Genomic DNA, 23,948 nt, shown 5'->3' on the forward strand with positions numbered 1-23,948 from the left:
TTTCTCCTCTTAAGAATCAAAGAGCATCACGAGTAAAGACCGAAAATCAGCTGTGAATAATGGTTCTAAAAACTACAATAGACCAAACTGAGGGAACACAACAGCCTTTAAACACTTGTTTTATTAGGGAGGCTCCTTGGTTTTAACTTTTGATTGGCTGAATAAAAAAATCCAGACTGGTTGGCTACTTGTTTCCTATAAAAATATTTAATTTAACAGAAGACGTGTTGGTTGAAAGAATAATTTTGACGGGGGTTTTGGAGAAACAAAATGTAAAAGCTGCTGCTGCAGGGATTAGAGGCTGGGAGAAGTAGTCTGTACCGAAAAATATTGAGATTTTGAAGGAATAATTTATCAAAAGTTCCAGTTTATAGTCTTATGTACAGGGCACAGGGGAGGGGTGGAGGGAGACGAGCACAGGAGGAGGAGAGGAGGACGTTGGAGAATGCTCTTCAGTAATCATTCCCATAGTCCTGCTGAACTTTAGTCAGAAAGAGGAAGAGACAGAGGGAGGGGGGGACAGTTTAAGACAAGACGTTACCTCATATCAGGATGAAAACCCAGCAACACCATAAAGTCAAAACCTCTCAAAGGCACTGACGGAGGGGTAGAGACATTAGTGTTTACACCTGTGCTTCCTATGATGAAGGTAGTTTATGTCAAGATTATGGCTTTCATATGAAATGTTTGAAAAGTGGGAAATGTGTCAGATCTTTATTTCTCTTTCTGCAAAGAAGAAAGTTCAAATAAAGATTTCCAACACAGATTAAAAGTAGCACTAACAAAGACATGCAGAGTGAGTAATACTGACACAAACATCATAAGGCTTCTGAGCACTTCAACTTATTTGAAGATGAAAAAAGTCAAGCATTGAAGTACAGTATGCATTTTAGGAAAATATATTTCAATAAACAAGAACAACTGAACTTATTTTCTGTACCAGCGTACGGCTCTGTAATATGATTAAAACAGCTGATTTGTGGACATTTACTTGTTTTTCTGATAATTGCATGAGGAGATTATCAACATTTTAACAAACATCTTTTACACAAAGCTACAGGCAGTCGAACGAGTGAGAATGACTTCAAAATATAGGGAATGGTGCCTTTATCCCAAATTAAAGAACATAATTAAACTACTTTAAGTAAGTTAAGCTTTTTACTCCATAACACTTTTTTTCAAAGCAAGAACAAATATTTTCAGTTGATACAAGAAGTTTATATAGACTGTATAAAAAGACATAGCCTTTTTCTCTCACTGTCTGACATGAAATCAGACCACACTTTTCCTGTTTCAGATCAGTTAGGATTACCAAAATTATTTATATTTGCTAAATGCCAGAATAATAAGAGAGATTTCTTTTTTTTTTTAAATTACTTTCTTTAAAGTCAGAGGTTTACGTACATTTTCTTAGTATTTAGTAGCATTGTCTTTAAACTGCATGATTTTCTATAGGACTGAGATCAGGTCTTTGTGATTGCCACTCCAAAACACTGACTTTGTTGTCCTTAAGCCACTTTGTAACTAATTTGGCAGTATGCTTAGGGTCATTGTCTTTTTGGAAGACCCATTTGCACCCAAGCTTTTACTTCCTGTCTTCAGTATTTCTACGTCATGCTCTTTTCTCACGATGCCATCTATTTTGTGAAGAGCACCAGTCCCTCCTGCAGCAAAACACCCCCACAACATGATGCTGCTATCCCAGTACTTCACAGTTGGGATGGTGATCTCAGGCTTACAAGCTTCCCCCTTTTTCCTCCACTGAACGATGGTCATTATGGCCAAACAGTTCCATTTTAGTTTCATCAGACCATAGGACAGGTCTCCAAAAATTAAGGTCTTTGTCACTGTGTGCAGTTAGAAACTGTTCTTTAGCTTTTTATGTTGCTTTTGTAGTAATGGCTTCCTCCTAATATGACACTTCCTAATATGGCACTCTTTTACCAGCTTCAGTCAGCATCTTCCTAGGGTCTTTTGCTTTTGTTTTAGGGTGCTTTTTGTATCACACCAAAGCACGTTCATCTCTGGGGCACAGAACACGTCTCCTCCCTGAGTGGAGGCATCTGGAAATTGTACCCAAGGATGAACCAGACTTGTGGAGGTCCACAATTCACTTCCTGATATCTTGGTTGATTTCTTCTGATTTTCCCATGATGTCACACAAGGACGCAGTGTGTTTGAGGTGTGCCTTAAAATACACCTACAGGTGTGCCTCCAATCAACTCAAATGTTGTCAATTAAACTATCAGAAGCTTCCAAAGCCATGACATCATCACCTGGGCTTTCCCAGATTATTTAAAGGCATAGTATCCTTACTATATGCAAACTTCTGACCTATAACAGGAAAAGTTTTCTCTGATTTAATGTTAGACAGTGGGGAAAAATGGGTGTGCCTTTTTATACAGTCTAAGTAAACTTCTGGTTTCAACTGTACATTTGGGTCCCAGTAAGGGACAGACATCCCATTTTATTTTGACTGCATGATACTGTATTTTGTGACAGCAGGTAATTGAGCTATGGTTGGCTCAATTTATCACTCACAAAGTTTTGCATGGAAATACAGAAACATAAACAATTAAAAGCAAAAAAGAGTACAATATAACTGAACTGTTCCTTTAAAAGTTGCAACTTCAAATTTAAATTCACAGTAAGGATTCTGTGAAAAAATCAATCCTCTACAAACTGTATTTTTATACTATTCTTTTAAAGTGGTTGCACTCACTCCTTGCATGGTTGAGAATAACAAGACTCTTAAGTCATAAAATTAGAAAAAAAAACCTTTTGACTGAAATGAAATAACCTTGGTTTGATGGATGAAGTAATGTCTCAACCATCAGCTGCTTTAAGAGGCTGATATTTCACTGAGACGTGTCATCAGAACGGTGAGATGTGAGACGTCTGAGCTGAGTACGTTAACTGATGAAGACCCTCAATGGTTTGAGTATTCAAGGATGCCAATTATGTTGTGTGTGCATGAGTGTATGTAACAGCCTGTTTTATTGGGTCTAAATAAAGACAAATAGCTTTGGTCAGTGACACAGTTAACTTGTTAATCCATCAGTGTGGACATGAATGTATAAACTTCACAGTGGAACAACCATAAAATCCAGATTACTCTCCAATTCTCTGAGAGCTTTACGAGAACAATAACTATCTCGGAGCCTCCTGTCACAGTGAAAACTATATTTCAGTGCTTGAAACATGAAAAATAGTTTACGACATGGAAAAACTGGGCAGGTTGAGACTGTTTCAACTTTAAGTGGCCCTAAATTAGCAAATATTGGAAATAAATTTGTCCTTTAGTTGTAAATTTGATGGCAGCTTTGAACAAAGGTTAAAATCACACACTGAAGTTAACACCCAACATTTAAAGCTCAAATCAGAAATGAAAAGGTCAAAAATACAGCACAGGATGTTTTATGAAGTCTGGATTTCTTGTGCTAAGACTGCTTTGAGGGAAATACTCTTGTAAAAATGTTGTTTTAACCTACTGTCAGAACCTACGCTTGCAGTATACTTATGTGGTCTTGGTAGGATTTGTGACAAACTCTTTTAAATCTTTTCATTGTTGTGTGAATAAAAAAAAACCAAAGGTGAACCCTAGGAGTTTTTAGACAAAAAGTTCTCTCCTGCTTTACCAAAAGTGATCTCAAGAGCAACAAAACTGTTTTATTAGGGATGCATAATATTGGATTTTTGCCAGTATCCAACATGTCAATATTTACAAAATAATTTTAGCTGATACCAATATCTATACTAATATTTAGATGGAGTTAAGACCTAAAATTTCAGTCCTTAAAACACACTTTAAAGCAGTGTTTCCCAACCATTTTCCCTTGGACCCCTGCCCCCCCCTCCACATGTTCCTAAGAAAGGTGGAGTCCTCCCAGGACACGAGCGAGACAAAATGTGACACACTGACGCCAAAAATCAACATAGATTTTAATTGTTTCATTGATTAAACCCTAAAAAGGCCTATGCATGCTTTTCTAATCAAAAGACCTTTTTATAAACAACCAATAACTGCTTTACCATGGTTTTACTCAATATTTGTAAATATAATTTTGGCAGCCTCAGCGCAGACAAAGGCTCCCCCCACAAGACCTCCCGGACCACAGGTTGGAAACCCACACTGCTTTAAAGTGTGTTAATGAGGATGAATAAAGAAAAAAAGCTCAGCTGAAATAGGTCTGTTGGTTCTGCCTAAAAATCCACAAAATTGTTTGTTTTTATAGCCAATATTTACAGCTGATATAGGCAGATTTTAATAGACTAAATATCAGGTGTAAATATTGGCAGAAATTTTCATATCTGCTGATACTGATATCAAACCAATAATATCATGCAACCCTGTGCTTTAAACTTTATATTTGACATAAATCTGACCCTCTTTTTTTAAACATTAATCTGAGCATCTTTACTTTTCTGCCCATGTAAATTATCTTTTGATTTACTTCAGTTTGTCTTACTGATGCAATACATGTACCAAATACCAAAAGGACAATGCAGAACCCCCAATCAGCTGTCAATGTTTAGTTTCTTTATACAACATAAACAATACTTTAATTTGCCAATATTTTATTTTAAATCATTTAAACAAAGACATTTAAGAGGTGATTTAAGTTTAAGTGCTGTAAGTGTTTAAAGGATAATATTTACCTCCGACATTGTACCCCATACATGAGTTCGGGTCACAATATCCTGCTGGGCCAGCTGGTCCTGTGCTACCTGGATTACCTGACCGCCCAGGTGTCCCCGGGCTGCCAGGTCTACCAGGAGGTCCCTGACTTCCTGTCCGTCCTTCACCAGGCAGACCTGAGCATGGAGATAAGATTTGCCTGAACAAAGCTTTTCATCAATAAACTGAGGTAAACAAGACTCTGGTGGTTTGACACCTGATAAGAGCAGATATAGGAAAAAGGAGGAAAATAGACAGAAAAAAATGCCTTTGAGGGTACATCCTGTCACTGTACTGACACTATCTGCTCTAAATCCCTCACTGAGCTGCTGCAACAACATGCACAAGAAGTGACATGGTTGCCATTTCTAGATGTGGGAGATGATGGTGAACATCCCGAGGCCAGGAGCAGGAAAACAGCGTGAGCTGAAATTTAGCCAGGGGCTTCTATTTTCTGTTTACACAAGAGAAACCGCTCCATCAGGACTCACTTCAGCAGACTGCAGAAATATGAAATCAATATTTTGAGGGGAGTGCCATTTGCCAAGTGCTAAAATTACAATGCCACAGAAATTCCACATAAAGCACAGTGGACGAGAGCAAGCTCTCCTGTACTTTTCTCTCTATTTAATATATTAAAGTTTTCAGGGCATTTTAAAACACCTATTAAATCATAGAAAAGTTTTGGGAGCTTGTTCTGTGAGTATTGATTGTGCAGTAACAATAAACAAAAAATCCCAACACTGACATATTTTCATAACTCAAACCTCAAAGCTCAACAAAGCACAGAAAAAATCAATACAGAGAATTGTATTCATAGTCCAAAATGTCTGCTTGTTCCTCTCCAACAGAGATTTGACAGAGAGAGAAACGTTGTGCTTTTTTTTGTTTCAGCATTTGAAACATTTTTTGGGGTTGTTAGCAGGGAAAACAAACCTTCCATGTGGCTGTCTTAGGCTTGGTATCAGGAATAGAATGGTACTCTGTTATTTTCAAAGGCAGATTTTTCATCTTTGAATGCTATTCTTTTATTACAAGGACTAAAGGTACGTAATTCAGTTTATCAATCAATACACCTCAGGACTAGGTCCATGTTTGAGTGAATCTTACCTGGAGGTCCAGGTGGTCCTCGAGGACCCTGAGTCCCAACACCTGTACTCCCCCTCTCTCCCTTCTCTCCAGGCAGACCTGGAAACACATTCAAAAAAGTTCTTAGACATGCACATCCCATAGGGTTGAGTACTGGGTGCTGAACCAAAAAGTATATCAGGCAAGACAGAAAAATAAGTCAGCACACCAGAAGCTACTCCAAAGGCTCATTTAATAAAGATTATCACCACATGTGACGTTTCGAGCCCTAGCCCTTCATCAGACAAACAGACATGGGGGGTACACCTCCATACATGTAAGGTCTGAATCACTTGGCAAGTCATGTGATGTTATTATGTCAATGCAAATGTAAGACATACCAAGAAAAGTTAAAGTTCAAAGTTAAAGTTAGAGCATCTGAAAACTCCACAAGTTCTTCACAATGTCCTTAACATCAAAATTAAAGTTATATAGAAAGTAATGTTAAAAGAAGAGAAATGTCTTCCCAGCCTCCCACTGATTATTGCTGTACTTGGGTGGTAGACATAGCCATCCCACTCTACCTCTTCCTGTTTGTTTAATTTTTGTTTTTGCTCCACTGACAGTATTCATCAACAGTAAAGATGCTGAAATAACAACACTTGCATTTGAAATTACTGTATATTCAATATTTCATGATAATAGCAGATGAGATGTGTGTTGTGCTTAATGTTGTGGGGGTTGTGCATGACCACTATTATCCTCAAGTACAGTGTAGAGTGTAGAATGATATCAACAGCAAGAAGCTGCAGACAAATGTTAACAGAATAAGAAGCTTAATTATCGACACAAGACATCCCACTTCAGCTATGGATGCACTAGTGGATGTCTGTCCCATGTGAAGATAGTGACTTTATACGATTTAAAAAAATATGAATATACTTTGGCTTTAAATATACCTGGGTGGCTCAACCAAGTATTATCAATGTGTGGGAAACACCAACTTCAGTCAGCTTTCACTCAAATGTTTTGGTAAGACACAATAGCAGTAATGGCAGGTTGTCAGCCTCTTTTTTTAACTGAATCTGCCTGTAGAAAAACTAACACCACATTCCCTTAAACACTGTTGTAGTACAAACACATAAACTGATATGACTGTTTGTGTTTCTGTATGACATCTGCTGGCCTTTGAATGTAGGACATTTACTTGTGATGGGGCATTGTCTGGATAATTCTTCAACCACTTTAGTGGAAATGTGCTAACTCCATTAAGCCCTGATGATTCATCTAATAAAGTATATGAACCCAGAGTCAGTCTACAGCTTCAATCCAGCGTTGCAGCTGTTTGAATGATATAATGGAATATTCTTCGAAGGCTCTAATAGTATTGAACCAGCATAAATCTGATGATTTGCATATTTTCTGTCCTGCTGCTTTTATGATCGTCTAATCAGTTTCATAAGTAAAGAGGAAGTTAGCACAGTGAGGCAGAGAAGAAAACTTCTAAATGACCTCACATTAAAAAATATCCTCTACAGTGGAAGCCTTGTCAATCACTTTTTTTCTGGATGTCACATGATCTTACTATGTTAATACAGTGCTGAATGTTTAATCTGTTCATCTGTTGAGCATGATATTTGAATGGTCCCAGAGGGTTTAGTGATGAAGACGCAGTCTCATAAAGGCTGTTACTCTTCTGAGGTCTCGTGGTGAGGGAATGACCTCATACTGGAGTGACTGTCTTTTGGTCTGGACTCTACTTCACTGTGAGTCAGACAGACAGCAGCCAAACCAAGAAAAAAGCAGCAAACAAGCAGAGGGATTGAAACTCTTACTGGAGCTACTGAGGTATCTTGTTCTCTTTTGCTGTCTTTTAAACATAAAAACTTAAGGCCATTTATTCAGAAAGAAAACGTAACGCTGAAGATGCATTGATTCTTTTGATTATTTTACAACCACACATCAGAACATGAACACCTCTGTAAAGCATACATACCTATCACAACAGCACAGGTTAATAAAATCAAATCACATTTACAGATACCACCTTTGTGAACAAGGGAGCAAAGAGTGACAGAGGGATATAAGATACAAGGCTGATCAATCTCCACCAAATGTTGTTTTAAACATCTAAAATAAGGTTCAAAGAGAGTTTTCTGTGCAAGCTGGTGGTGGCAAAGTTTCTGAAAATCCCATGTCACAAATGGAGCTCACTGGAAGTTCAAGCAGGATGACTGTTTCTACTCATTCAGTTTTCACCACTTGTCCATATCTCTCCCTCCTTCCTTTCATTCCCTCTCCCCCCGGTGATCAGCTGATTATGAGCGTTCACTCTCTTGAGTACTAAGGTAATCAGATTCTCTTACGACCTTCTTTGTCCAATCATCATCCACCTGTCATATTATAAATCTGTCATCCTCTCTTTCACAGTCAGGCTGTCGTTTCAGTGCGGATGCTGCAACCCTCCTCCACTCCAGCTACCTCTATTCAGTTCATCAGAATCTAGTCCAGATCCTCACAGATCTTCTGCTCCTCTCCAGCATACCTACACCTTCTTCTCCAAGCCACCTCATTGGTGTCCTGGTCCAGCTTCTCAGAAGTCTACATCCCTTAGCAAAACCACCACCAGTGTCTAGACTCCATGAGGGGGTATCCTGTTCCTGCCGTTGGCTTCACTACCCCTTCAAGTACACTAAGTCATTATTATGGAGTTTAATCACCAAAGGAAATGCACATTTCTCTTTCATCAAAATTTGTAAAATTAATTATTTTTAAATCGTGTTAAGTCTCTCCTTATTTACCTGGCAGTTCAGTGGGTCTTCTAGGTTAGTGGTGACTAATTGACTGAGTGTGTAACTTAATTTGGGTGGGTCTTGTAGGCTGGTAACCAGGCTTCTGAACTTCCTGATACTTCCAATAATACTACTGTTTTTAGGCCAGGTCCACACCTGCGCCTTATTTAATAAATGGAAGCAGTGACAATTTAACAAAAAAAATCATAATATCCTGTTGTGTTATACTTTGGAGACACGGATCATCAACAACATTATCACTTGAATGAACCATAAATCTAAAAAAACAAACCCTAAGGTTAAATATAGTCTGTGTTTATCTTAACTGTGCAGCATATTTCCTGGATTTAATTCAACATCCTACTTTTAGACAGAACTTTGACCTGCTCAATGTATTGTAGGCAAACTAACAAACACTCTTTGCTCTTCTGATGCTAATACAAATAATGACATGTAGTCAGGGTGTCTAGACACAACTCAAACAGTGAAAACTCTGATGGATTATTTTCAGTCTGAATAACACTGAGTAAATAAAAAATATATGGTAGCAGAGTTTATTTCTCCTGTGTATATCTCTCTATTGACACATATAGTGCATCCTATAAATAACTCTGTCTATACTTTGAAAAACATCTCCCTTTCTCACCTCTCTCTCCCGGTCGTCCATTCTGGCCGCTGGTACCTGGGAAGCCTGGCCTGCCTGGTGGGCCTTGCTCTCCCTGGGGTCCTGGGGGGCCTCGCCTTCCTGGCTCTCCAGGTGGTCCGGGTACAGTTCTGACTGACACAGCTGACTGTACAGGTATCTGGTTCAATATGGAGTTATAGCGAGACAAGTGGCCTGCAACCAGTAGAGGAGGAGAATGGCTTTAAGTTACCTTGCACAAGCTCTTTGACATTTTTAGTTTCTCTGAGTATGGTTATATTTCTACATTCTGAGTTTCTAAAATAAATCAATGGAAGGAGAAACGAGAACACAAGGCCACTATAGGTCAGACAAAATTACAGTCTTCTTAATTACGTAATGCTTTTCTGTATAAGGTTACTCACTTTGAATTAGCTGCTCACACACTTGTCGTGCAATGGCACGCACAGCAGCTTGGGATTGCACGTCCCCCTGCAAAATACGCATAGAGCTTTTATTTGATATAAACAACAACAGGGAGTTAACACAACTTCTCTGTTTGATTAACTGTAGAGACCTGTGTTCAGGAAAATGGTTAGTCAATTAGCTGGTGGGTGTTTTGTTGTTTGAAAGAGTATACTCCTTAATTTTTGCACCTTTAAGCCCTTTAATAACAGACAGTTGAATGCATTTAGAAAACACAATCATTTATTATTATTATATCACATATTTGTGAAGAATTCACCTTCACTTTCATTGAACTGATATTCTGAAGAATAAATGTTTAAGTAGCAGTGTAAACGTATTTAACTCCAATGCTGATGTATTTACTAGCAACACTGTTAAAGGGACACATGGGTGTGTTAAGAGTCTGTTCTTACTGGCTGTGTTGCAAAGTGAGAAAAGTAAAATGTCTTAATGGGCATCTTTAGTAGTTAGGAATAATCACAATTATAAATGAAGCAGCACATAAGAGTTAATGACAGTGCTTTACTGCCTTGGAGACTTCCATATTTTGAGGCTTTGAAATCAGCTGCTACTGTCCTGAAACTAGTAATACTAACTGAGCTGTTAACCTTTAAATGTTTGGGGCTTTCTCAGAGTTGTTTTAACTGATAAAGCACATTTAAGGGTTTCTCCACAGATTTTAAACTAGAAATATAGGAATAATGCAAATATTTTTGGGAAAAAGGGAACTGGTTTCAATAAATGTTCCATTTGCTGCAAGTATTATTGACTGCAAATCTTACACTTTATAACTACACCTGTTCTTTGTAACGTGCTCTTAACCATCCTCCCAACCATTTTTCCTTGAAGCCCCCCTACATGTACCTAAGAAAAGCTCCACCTCCACAACCCACATGAAAGAGAAAGTGCCACACTGCTGATAAAAATTAACATTGATTTTAACTGTTTCACTGATAAAATCCTAAAAAAGACCTACAGTATGCATTTTTTTCTTATCAAAAGACCTTTATCTAAATCCCTTCATAACTGTTTATTCATGGTTTTAGTCAATATGTGCAAATCTACTTTTGGCAGCCTCAGAGGACACAAAGCATTGCACCCTCCCGAGATCTTTGGTGCCCTCCTTAGGGGGTCCAGGACCCTAGGTTGGGAACCAATGCTCTAACTATGGATTTAAAGAAAAAAGAAAAACAAATGTATAAAATCCTCTGTGGCTCTTCTGTTAAAAAGTTCAACTGGATACTAAAATGCTGCCAACTTTATAAATCATTTGAAGTGGGCTGTATGATACTACTATAACACTTCACACAAAAATCTTGTCTTGTTCATTTTCACTTTCATACTGAGTCTTTCAATCAAAAATCACTGCAGTGGGGTACAAATGTCTCTAACAGTTGGTAAATGCTGCAGAAACAGGAATTACAGGTTTGATTCAAGTTGGCACATTACATCTCTCTCAATCCCTCAGCGGCGATGCCCAATACTGTGTCAGCAAAAATACAGATTCTGCTCTGCTGCTAGTTTGAGCCATGAGCACTGGTTTGATTGGTTTCCTCTAAATTCAGCTCACAGATTAAGGAAAGGAAATAAGCTCAACGCTTGTGCCAAAGACAAACATTAAAGACTGAATGTGCACCATAAAATGGAGTAGTTCATTTCTTTTTATATTTGTTTTTTGTTTTTTTTTTGTTTCTTTACTAAATGGTAGGAAGCATTTGGAGGTAATTATGTGAGCTTTACTTTAGCAAAATAATAGTATTTCTGCTACAAATTGGTGCCATTACACTTGATTTGCTCTAAACAGTATGTGAAGTGTGTGTAGAACAACTTACTCTTTCTCCCTTATCTCCTTTGGCACCAGCAGGACCCTAGAAAATAAACGCACAGGAGAGGGATAAATATTCAGCTTGGATATGTGCATGAAAATAGTCATCTCCTCTAATAACCCAACCGCTTTACTCACTTCTCTCTCCTTATCTAAGCGGCCTTCCATCAAACACAAATGCACCCCCAAACTTGTCTGATCGACCAGCTGCTCTCTCTAAACTTGATTACATTTTGACAGTGTGTCCTGGGTCTTTGTGTCCTAGAGCCAACACACACATAAGCTTGTGTCCCCACAAACAGAGAGTCATTTCTGCGCCTTGGATGAGCTTTGCTTTCGGCAGCTGCCAACACTGTAAAGCACACAGATGCATTTCTGATAACGACACACATCCACATAAAAACCTGCCAAGCATAAAGCCTGTGAATGCGTATCACAGTGTAATGCATTGTAATCCAGAGGCAAATAAAAGACATGTATTTCCTGCCGTGTGTGCTGATATAATAAATAGCACTTTGATGCTGTTACAGCATTTGAATAAAGGCTTGTTTATCTTGGATGCAAACATGTCCTTGACCACCAACTGACTGACTGTGTTTATGTGAGAGCAGGTTAGGAAAAAAGGAAGAATAGACAAAGTGTGTAACAAGCCTGGCAAGTCAGATGCATATTATATTGCAGATGATCAATGCCAGTGCCAACATTTGACACAGCTGGTGAATTGGAGAGCTGGACTCAACAATTAAAAGTCCTCCTCTGGACCTCCTCTGTGCGTCTGTCTGGATCTTCTCCTGGCTTTTTCAGGGCATAGAAATGCCTGCTGTCTTATCAGGGGGACACAGCAAAACCAAATCAAACTGTCTGGGAGCCAAGAAAAAAAGTACTGGAGCTTAAACAGAAAGGAAACTCACTCCTAAAAATCTGATTTCTTTATTATTCTATCAAAAATATCCTCCCACGGTGTCCTGCTTAGGAAGTCTTTCCAAAGCACAGAGGTGGTGATTTTCACTCAAAATATTTCACAGTTCATGCAAAGCAGGAGGTACATTTACTTCCTCTGCAATGTGGACTGATAATTCATTCAAAAGAACATTGTTTCTTTTTTCATTTTGTAACTGTCAAAAAAGATGGCTTCCTACCAATTCAAGCAAGAGACATTTTAAAAGACCTCTCAGGAGGATGTGTCACTGGAAAGCACATTCAGAAAGTTTTTGTGGCCAGGAAAGACACACTGAAGACATCTTGAAGTGCTGACATGACAGACTTGTGAAGCTAATGGTCCAGACAGAGGTATTTTACACAGAAACAACAGCCAACAAAATCAAAGTTTCACTGTAAAACTTTGCCAGTGAAAATGTAAACAAAGATCTGTCTGTGTGCGTGCTGTAGATCATGTTGTCTGGCCAGATGGAGGCAATAACATGCATTAGAAATAACTACATGATAAAGTCAGTTTTCTTGCTGATGTCTGAATTTGCTTTTGTAGGCCACGTAGAGCCATTAGGATTAAATAGACCTGGAATATAACCAGTTGAAATATTACACAGTACTCACAGCACATTTCAGTTCAATGAAAATCAATAGTGATAGGTAGAGGATAACAGTTCAAGTTGAATCACATCATCCTTCAAACTGAGACAACAGGACATGGCTACAAGGACAACATAGTGCTGCAAGTGTTGAAACTCTGCATCTATAAGGCCATAAAAATGTTGCATATTTCAGGGATTTTTAACACCACATTTAAAAAGAATATAATCTACAGAATTTCAAATTAACTCTGCATATCAAGACATGCCGAAATCATTTATTTTACGAAGTAAAATAGTAATTTAAATCCAAGTACAGTGTAAGCAAAGAGGACCATAATGAAGAAATTACTGTAATGTACATCAGTGGTTCCCAACCTTTTTTCCTTATGGCCCCCCTTCCCTTATAAATTTTCATTTACAAAATCCTAACATAATAGGTTTGCATACACTTGTTCTTGACAAATGATCAATGTATAAACTATTCACTTTTATGACAGTGTAAAACCGCCAGTCTAGAAAAAAAGAAAAAGAGGATCTGTTAATTTTCAAGAAGAAATCTCAGTATTCTCAAGTTTAAAAAGCTGTTAATTTATGAGAAATATAAGAATTTTCTGACTTTAAAAGTTGTAAATATATGTGAACTAAAATGCAGAATTTCTGAGACTATACAGTCCAAAAGTTGAAAGTCTCACCGCTGTTTTTTCAGTTTGGTTTCCTTTGAACTTTCATTTTACACTGTTTATTAAACATTTGAAGATTAGAGTTGCTGGTGTTAAAAGACTTTTTCAACTTAGAAATTTCACATTTTCTTGCAAATTTCTGACTTTTCCAACTCTAAAATTCTGAGTGTGTTTTTTTGTAAATATACAACTTTTTCATATCAGAATATCATTTAGTTTTTTTCCCTAATTTTTGTTCCTTTTTTGCACAAAAATGGCCAGATTCCCTTCATTTTTTCATCTTTCAGGATGGCCCAAATTATGTTTTTTTTCATAGTTTAAAAAATACATATGTGCACATCTAATTTTGACAATGTTAGAGCAGACAGTGTCTCGCACCGCCTGAGATCTCACCCATACCCCAGGTTGGGAACAGCTGATGTAGTTCAAGGTGAGGACAATCAGAAAGAAGCAGGACAAAAAATAACCATTTTCTTTTACATGCAAATTTGTTACTGTTGTATCATTTAAAATCTTCTTCAGATGTAGAAATCTACCTTTTCTTTGAACCAAATACATTTAAAACCCAATAATATTAATCTAACAAGATCAATCTAACTTAATATGCTTTAAGCTACAGAAAGTACTCAGAAAAGTACCAAAGCTTTAAAAAAACGACTTTATTTATTCAGATTTTTTAAATCTAAAAGCTTCTATGAGAAAAAGAGAGAAAACAACGTCTAAATTGCACAAATATGTTGGCAAGATTATGGTAACAAAATGTGCTAGAATATTTGTGCAGTTTAGACAGTTTCTCTGCAATTTTTGATGAGACAAGCAAGAAGTTACCAAATATTAGGTGCCTTATTTTTTCTTTGGTTGTGACATCTAAACAGGTGTCACTGTATTTTGATGTTTACCTGTACTATATCAGAATTTAAAATTCTGATATCATGACAACCTTACATAGTATAGATCTTTTAGAAATTCTCAGTCTGGCTGGATGGATATGCTAAACTTTTTTCAACCCTAACATAATACAGTTGGCTCTAACTTTCAAGGTTTCAGTGTCTTTGGGTTGAAAAAAAAGAGAATTTCCCTTGCGATTTAAATTTCAGAAAAGATATTCTTCTTCAGACAGAAAAATATTCTCCTGCAGCAGAGACCTGGCAAAGGGTCGAGGGGGCAGAACAGGGACTGAATCAGCAATTTAATGCCAAGGCAAAGTTTGAAACAAACTTTCGAGATTATGGCTCAGATGTGAGATCTGATTTTCCTATTTGTCTCTTTTTGTTTGTGTTTGCTGCCTGTGCATAGATTCATGAGGTGAGAGAGATGAAGCAGATGTGATCTCTGACTGTTTTTTGTGTGTGTGTATGTGTGCAGAGTGCAGCGACAGAGTGTTGTTTAGTGATTTATAGCTCTTTTGCTCTGAGCCAAACTCTACTGCTGGAATGCAGAGCTGACCCGAGACCAGATTAGCTGTCACCGCCATCACAGTATCATCTGTTCCCGTTAGCATTACACACAGACTGGAACCCTATCCTCTATGTGGTCTTCTTTGCTTATATTATGTCCCTTACACATCTTTCTTCTTCTCTGTAAAACCTTAAAATTTGACTCACTCCATTAATTATCCTATAAGTAAATTTATGAGATAAGTGTAGCAGAATTTTTCTTTTGTAATTTGAAAAAGCCCAGGCTTATTAGAGATGTTAACTTATGTCTATATGACACATTTGTTACAGTGAGTGAGTCCAACACTAACAGGCTGTTAGTGTTGAACAAAAACAACCAGTCCACAAATCATGAAATCCTTGTCAGCAATGAAAATGAACCACAATGTTATTTAGATTTAAATGGCTTTATGTCATGCTCAGCTTTAACCTTGTGACATTTCTGTTTCCTGTAAATTCAAGGAGACATTATGGGACAAATCTAAAGAGAAGAAATCAGTAGCAGGAGGAGGCAGAGGAAGCAGTGGAGAGGTCATGTCCTCCTTCTTAATTTGGATAAATTATGTCATACTCTCCTGAGTGGAGGGATAACATATGAGGCGCGTTTACAGTCGACACCACAGGCCTCTTATGAGCAGTCTGGGTTTATATGACTGTTCATTAATGAGGTTCAGCTCAGGTCACAGTGGCACCATAAATGTCACTGTCATAAATATTTCTCCAGCCAGCACACCAAATCCATAAGTATAATTCTTTCATTTTGAGCTAACTTAACACTAGAATTAAACAAAATGAAAGTGCATGACTGTTAATTTTGACAGCTTTTTAAAATTTTATTCTTAGTTTTTGTCTTTAGATTTGGGGGAAATGTAACTTGTTTTGAGATTGGGTTGTATGAGGCACTTCATAATAGCAGTGTTATTAACCTCAAGAGATTTCAGTGAGCATTGCCCCTTCATACAAGACACACTTGTATGAAGGGGCAATTAGACTATAGAGCACCTCAGAGAGGTACAGTTTCTCCACTTAATGTGGCGAGTTTAAGGTGAAAATGGGCCAAAAAATATTGGCTCAATTGTGCGCTGTATTGAAAATTTTGAAGTGTTTTTTTTTTTTTTTTCACCCAGAAAGTCTCTGTGTTTAGCACTGTGTTGCAATGCAAGCTTCGCCTACTGGCCACAGGCTCTTCCACCTTAGTAAATCTGAACAGCTGTTTGTATTGAGTAAACAACACCAAACTAACCTCAAACTGGTTATTTCAGCTCAGTTTTCCCCTTCAGCAGCTGACATAATATAATCAGAAGGTAAACATATCGTGCCAACTCTAGCTTGTCTAGTTATCAGCCATCAAAAAAATCTAAGTGGCAGCCACGAACTTACTCTGACAAATGACAAATGACAAATTTCCGTTCAGCTCTTCCGGTCAGGGTCAGTTTCTCCAGTTTATCTTGAGAAAGTTGAAGGAAGTCGGTAAAACACTGGCGTTCAACAGGGAAAACGGGGAACTCTGGATGGGGAGTGATGCAGGCTGCAGGTGTCTGTGAGCCACTATCCTTGATCAGAATTGTGCTAAAAATGTGCTGTGACTAAGACCCACTTGTCACGGTGCTACCCTGTGCCCTCTAAACTGAGTAAAGCATGCATGCATTAATGTAAAACAGCCTTGCTTTTAATACAGCAAGCCGGCTAAGAGGCCTGTGTCATGTTAGCATAGCATTGCTAGCAAACAGCTACTTAGTTTAAAAAGCTCTTTCTGACAAACTAAAACATTTGAAACTGATTCAATTATTACTGGTTAAAGTCAAATAAACAGACATGAATGTTGTTCTAACCCAAAACACATTTATTTATAGCTAGGGATGTCAAAGTGATATGTTTGTTCACCCACTGCTCCATGTGCCTTCTTGTGCTTAGCTTCTGAAACCAGGAAGTGGCAAACAGAATAGAAGCCCGCCATTGGCTTATATACAAGTGTGCTGGGTAGAAGGCACCAAGTGTGGTAGAGTTGGAGTGGTGTTTTTATGGCAAACAGAAGGAAATGTCTTGTTTTAAATTAAATGTGAACATGTAACTTACCTGTGATATTGTGTATGATGATATGAATTTGTTTGGAAAATTTTTATTTATTTTGCAGTAATTTATTGTGTTTAGTAGAGTTAATTGATTTCAACTTAGTCCTTTGACATTGATACCTTCCCCTCACTCCTATATAAGAGGAGGCTGAGGCCTTGTGAGGTTGTTGGTGGTTGGTGTCAGAGCTGTTAGGTTGTGAGAGCCGTTTAAAGTGAACAAAGTGTGTGCAGAGCTGCAACAGAGCATTGTATAGAGCTCAGTCTTCTTTTGTTTTCACATTTTTTCCTCTTTTGCAAGTTTTTAGCATTATTTTTCTCCAGGCCTGCACTGTAAATACCACTGCACATTTTTCACTGTAAATAAATTCACTAGGCCATCCTTACACCACTCATGACAACAGAAGCTCTCATGGACATGGGCTCCTCCACTAAAGTTTCTCTCTCTCTATTTCCATCTGCTGAGTCTCCATCTGTAGAAGTTCATAGGTCATGAAAGTATCCCCTCATATCCACCGTAAAAGGCACGTCCTCGTCACTTGAGTCAAAATTGCTCATTTCTATTTGGTTTTAGCTTAGCTTGATGTTGTTTCCACTGATCAAGGCTGCAGACTCAAACAGCTGATCAGATACGCTGATACGCGCCAAACAGAGGCTATTTGGGTGAAAGTTTAAATGCATAAAAAAATGTATAATACAGCCTACAATTGAGGCAGCATTTTCTTTTGGCCCACGTTTACCTTAAACCTTCTAAACTAAGTGGAACGGCTATACCTGTCTGTGGCGCTATATTTGGCCTAGCTTCCCCAAGTGCAAAGGGACAACTCTTTCTGATGGCCAATGACCTCATACAACCAAACTTTAAAAAGTACCAAAATATTACTTTAAAATGCCGTTGATTTTTAGTTGACATTTTAGATATTTTGAGTCTCCAAAGTTTTAGTCTAGTTCTAGTCGATGAAAACTTGAAAACGTTTTAGACTAAGGAAAAGACAAGGGACTAGAGAGTTCATTGAAACTACTTATTGAATAGTATTGATAAAAAAAGATGGTGATCTTTGGTGAAGGCCGTGAACAATTTAAGAAAAAAAAAAATATATATATATATATAAAAAAAAACAAGGCGCTTCATAAGCCTTTATCAAACTGGGATGTTCTTAAAGTAGAGCATGATAAAAACCATTGACTTTAATGTGTTTTGGCCTCTAGTCCTCTTCAGGAAGTAACTTCCTGATAAAGCCATTTAAGTCCAGTTTTAAGTCAGTAAGTCCATACATTTTAGTCTTTATTGTATATGCAGTCATTAATTTTCTTTGAACTAATTTTAAAAGCCATGTTGTAAAATTCAAAGAAATGTGAAACACTATAAATACTTAATTACCTTAAAAAAACTGTATACTGAGGAAAATACTGACATACCTTTAATGCTCTCTCCCCTTCTCTCTGCTCATGTTTTGACACAGTGGAGATTTTGAGTGTGTCTAACATTTCAGACATGTTTTAGCGTCTATGATGAAAACTACACTTACTTTATGTCAGAGTTTTTATCTTTAAAGATCTTTTTGTGTCAGTCAACAGACATTTTTAGTCACTCTTTTAGATAATGATATTAATACTGAAATGAAACAAAATTTTTACTCACAGGAAGTCCTTGATCTCCTGGGGACCCTGCTGAGCCACCAGGTCCTGGAGCTCCTGGTGCTCCAGGGGCTCCCTGAAGAGGAAAGGGTGTCAATATCAGAGAGCCAGTCCGTAATTAAGAAAATATAACTTATTAAGATCTCTTATCTGTTCCTATTTCTGATGTATTTTCATCTCTCCATGCAGCTATTTTAAAGATTAAAGTATGCCAAATTTCTGTACCTATTTTTTAAAAAGTATTTCAGATACTGAAATAGACAAAATGATGTAAATGGTAATAAGAAAGAGGTCTTACCACAGGTCCAGGAGGACCTTGTTGTCCCTGTGGTCCATTATTACCTGGCAGACCCTAGGAGACACAATGGACAAGCAAATTCATTATCAAGCATTCAGTATACTTTGATAACTGTGGGTTAAACTTAGTTGTGAATGAGTCCTATCTAAATGGACTGAGAGATTTCCTGCATGTCTCCAGACTAAAACTACCTACAAGGGCCATCTTTAACTCAATAAAAGTATAGCTGATGGAGCAAGACTCAAAATCACTGAATCTGCTTGTACAAGTTGTTGTCCAACCAAAATATTTAAAAACTGACTCCAGTCAAAGCATTAGGAGTGGTTTTAGTAGAAGACAAAACACAGGTGCCTTCCTACTGAATAACAGCCTCTTTTCAATTTGCCTGAGGGCGTTTTAAACAACTCACGCTGTTTAATGTCTTCTCCATGATGCCGTGGTTGGAGGACCACATTCAGAAATCCAACAGGTCTGCTTTTTTAGTGTATCTTATTTAATAACATGATATATAATAACATAATGATGGCTTTGTTGCTCTTCAATTCAGAGCTAATGATAAACCACTTGCTGGAAGCTGAATTTAGTATCAGATCATCCTGGAAAACAGCTTTACCTGAGGTTCAGCTCATCCTTTTATTTCAGCTCTGGATGTCTGGAGTTATTTTGGGGAGGCTGGTGCCTCTTTAACATGGTACTCCCCAACTCAATTTAACCCGTGTGAGAGAAGAAGAACAAAATCAAAGCAGGAATAAAATTTAAGTTGGAAATGACACAGCTAAGAAAGCAGTATGCTAAACATTTGTTTCATTATTTTGGAAGGAGCATTACTTAAACAAACTGATTAGTGTTCTCTAGCGTCTTTGCATGTGCTCTGGGCATCTGCTGTGTATTCGTTGTGCGGCTTTTTAAGTCCTGTAAGACAAAAAAAAGGCTGAAAGCATTGGAGCAGGAACTCCCTCTGTGGCAAATGAAGCTTTCTTAAAATCTCACGGGTAGATTTCCCTCCAAACAAATTAACCAAATCTGTGTTCTTCTTCTGCTTCCATGAAAAGAGTCAGGACATGACACCCAAAAGCTCCTCTGTGAGAGCCACTCTGGTGTCACACAGTAAACAGTCATCCTGGTAAAACAACTAATGGGACTCTGGAGGAGGCCTTAGTGTTCAAAGTCTCACAATGTCACACACTTCTCATTTAGAATTCTTCAAACTGAGCATAGACCTTTTGGGAAAAAGAAAATCCCCGTCTTTGGAAAGAAAAGGTTATAAAATTTCCAACTGTGAAGCAAATAAGTATTTCAGGTGACATAGGGCAAAAAGCCTTCCTGGTGTCACACAGTAAACTCTCTTTACTGGTTTTAATATAATATAAACTTTTCTACTCTAAGTTTTAATAAGAAATGAAGCCAACAGCGTTCTCTCACAGGAGTCAGCTTCATTAAAATGTATCACTGCTGTTATACTTTCAAAGCAACAGGTTTACAGACTCATCTATTGTCTATAAAAACTGGGTGAAGCTGATCTAATTCATTGTTTATTAGTACGCACAGGCCTGCCTCTCCCTAGACACAGAACACACATAAGGCCTGGCCATCTGTGAGGGGCCCCATGTTTGCCCCTTTATTTTTACTCATCAAACTGGTGTATGATAAATATTATCAAGAAACTGAACAGTAGTTTCCACAGACTTTACCTGGGTGTCACATCCAGGCATAACAGTTAATGTGAAAACTTCAGCGAAGATTCCTCACTTTTGCCCTGTGTATTCATGCTACCAAAACTGTTTCTTTTTTTTCTTTTTAAAGTTGGACTTAGTTTTGTTTAGTGAAATCTTCTCAGTTTTGGATAATTCACAAATCTTTGATACATCTTAAACAACAGTTTTGAGTAATAATGACTATGGATTTGTGTATTTTGGGTATTTCAGTGGCTGATTTGCACATGTTTTTAAGTCCTGCAACTGCAGCAAGGAAAAAATGATTGAGCTAGTTTGGTCCGGGGTTGAAAGAGGTTAGAAAAGTTCTGTAAAGAAAGCTAAACAAAGATTTATAGCTGCTCTTGATCCATCCATCACAGTGATAACAAACAAACACCAGGAGGCAGTTGTTGTAGCTTCAACTTATCTAACTGGTTGCTGCAGTACTCTTCTGGTCAGATGTTTCCTTTCTTTTACAATAAACCATGTCTTCATGTTTTATACACCTCAGAAAACTTCAGTACAGCATGTTCTCTCTGTAGACTAGAGTGATGATGATAAGTTTCACTCTGAATCAACAAAAGGCTGTCTGCTTTCCCTGGCTTGCTCTTTACAAGTTGCTAGAGTGTCTCCTGTTAAAAATGTCGTAATGGGAATCAATATTCACTTTAAGAAGAGGTTTCTTCTTGCTGTTCTTTCTTTTATGGCTGTTAAGTGAATAATTTTGGAATATACTGCTGTTGCATTGATAAACTCTAGTGAATTGATTTGTTTCCCTGTTTACTTCATCCTTTTTCTTACTCCCCTCATCCCATCTGCTGGAAGCCCATAGAAAAAAAAACTACTATAAGCACACTGCTGTCTATATTAGAGTGAAATGCAGCTATTATTCCAAAGAAAGAAAAACATCAACCTGGTTTCTTTCTTATCATACATGGTGTCTGAATTACAGTTATACCTTTGTGATTATGCCAAACTTAGCCACTGTGGATTTTTCTCTCCCTTCATTTACGTCCATTTCATCCTTTATTAACCATCCCTAAAACACACATGAGAGCTGTAGTTTAAGAGATACAGATTTTTAGGAGGCTCCTTATAGTAAAGGCTACAAATTGGGATATGTTTCCAGTTTTAATGCCAAAAAACTGCTCCCTGATTACTAATTTTACATGACGACATTCAATACTCACATGTATTGTGATGTTTTACGTTGAACTTGTGATTCTTATTACTGAGGATTCAGTTAAGTGGCAAAAATGGCTAAATATGTATTGAATTGATTGGCTTTTTCATTAGGAGGTGTTACTTCATGTATGATTAAATGTACTGATTAATTCACAACCCTGGATCTTTTAGTAATTTCATGTCACTCGATTGAAGATGTAGACTGATAAGTGTCCAATCGTCTGCATAATGGAGACTTTTCAACGTGAGTTGATGTTTTCTCTTCCAGTATGTTGTCAATGACACATTTAAAGAAAACACTGGAAATGTAAGACCTTTTTATCAGTGAGCCAAAATCTAAATAAAAGCTGACTCAGAATATTGGGCAGAACTGAAGAGTGAATATTGGATTAAACTGAAGAGAGTCATTGTGATGAGTTTAGGGATATCACTAAATGAAAAGGGGAAAAACCCCTTGGTATTAGAAGGTTCGTTTTTCATTAAAAATAAACCAGTATTGATAATCAAATCCAGTTTCGGTAAGAGAAGTTTTTAGTCTGATCACAATATTTTATATTAAATAATGGGAAAAACAAAAACTCCCTCCCGTTGTCTCCCGGCTATAGTCACTGACTGTACTGTTAAAACCTTCAGAAACATTTTGCCCCACTCTTAAAAAAATGCTGGAAACTATTTCCGTACTAGACACCAAATTAAAGAATCAAATCCAGATGTGTTTTTATAGTGTTAGGGTTTATACTGGCACCTTGAAGAACCAAAATAGAGTGTGGGTTTATGAATGTCTAACTAAAAGTTCATGCACTCCAAACCTATCTGGCAGCATGAGACGAAACCAGAGTCAATATACGAGTGTCCTGAAGGAAACCACATGACAGGTCTGAAAATTACACATGACGTCTTGTGTAGATTAGCACTGAGGGGATGATCTCCTGTCAGCCAACAAAGAGACAGCAGATGGATGATGTGTCCAGTCTTTCCCCTCAAAGGGGCGGGGTCAGGACAAAACTCTTCTGTTATAACATTACGGTTTGGATATAAACTTGTTCTTACTGCTTGCCGACACATCATGCTTTCTGACTGCGTTACAGTTTTGGTATTTACAGTCCTGTTGAGGATTGTAAGGCCTTATTCCTCCGTCAGCCACCTGGTAACATCAAGCCTTTATGAATGGGATTTTGAGGAAGAGCTTTCCTTCAATCAGAGGGAGACTTGTTTTTTTATGAAGACATAAAACAGAACAGATAACAGCTGCACATCTAGAAACGGTGCACAGCTGGAAAAGTACTGCAGATATTTTCAAAGAGACCTATAAAAATATTGCATCTTGAGAGACATCTTAAAAATCACTTTCTTACAAAAATAACGTATTGTGCAAACTTAAATTTTTCAACTTCTCTAGCTAGTGGTCACTTTTTATGAGGGTGCGCTTCACATCATCTTTGGTCAAGCTTCTACCCATGTTCTTAATGGCTCATCTTTGCCAGATATGTTCAGAGAGAAAGTTCCAGCAGTGGTTCACATATCACTGATCGTTTTGAAAACATAAACAGCTGACACACCAAATCTGAAATAACAGGCAATAAAAATCACAGAAGTCAAAGACTGAAAAGAAAAAATTTTGAAAAATAAGTTTTCCTCCATGTATTTCTCAAAACGCTTAACACTTAACTATACACAGGTCATTTGGTAGGAAAAACATGCAAAAATCACTGTTTCATTAATAAGGGGTAGGGGGGTGTCCAAGAAAAATGATAGAGAAACACTGGTCTAAATTATTAGCCCCCCTAATGATGACAGTAAATTTTTTCTCCTTTTTGGTTGATAAAATCCCTTAGTTGTTTGTTGTAGTTTTCAACAAGTCTCAGACATGTCTCCTGAGGAATCCCCGCCCATTCTTCTTTGGTGAATCTCTCAAGCTCCTCCAGATTTAAGGGTTGTCTGGCATGGATCTTGATCTTCAGTT

General features: G+C 37.6%; 1 protein-coding gene across 1 annotated transcript in view; it reads right to left on the minus strand.

Moving 5' to 3' along the window:
- col14a1a (collagen, type XIV, alpha 1a) overlaps positions 1-23,948 on the minus strand; it is a 194,361-nt gene that overhangs the window by 1,420 nt on the left and 168,993 nt on the right. Inside the window, exons 44-50 of the mRNA XM_041793294.1 lie at positions 19,107-19,160; positions 18,813-18,884; positions 11,461-11,496; positions 9,586-9,652; positions 9,185-9,376; positions 5,789-5,866; positions 4,660-4,815 (exon numbers count right to left, since the gene is read on the minus strand). Coding sequence (XP_041649228.1) covers positions 4,660-4,815; positions 5,789-5,866; positions 9,185-9,376; positions 9,586-9,652; positions 11,461-11,496; positions 18,813-18,884; positions 19,107-19,160 — 655 coding nt within the window. The remainder of the gene's footprint in view (positions 1-4,659; positions 4,816-5,788; positions 5,867-9,184; positions 9,377-9,585; positions 9,653-11,460; positions 11,497-18,812; positions 18,885-19,106; positions 19,161-23,948) is intronic.

This window comes from Cheilinus undulatus, linkage group 8 (assembly GCF_018320785.1).
Source record: "Cheilinus undulatus linkage group 8, ASM1832078v1, whole genome shotgun sequence".
Lineage (NCBI taxonomy): Eukaryota > Metazoa > Chordata > Actinopteri > Labriformes > Labridae > Cheilinus > Cheilinus undulatus.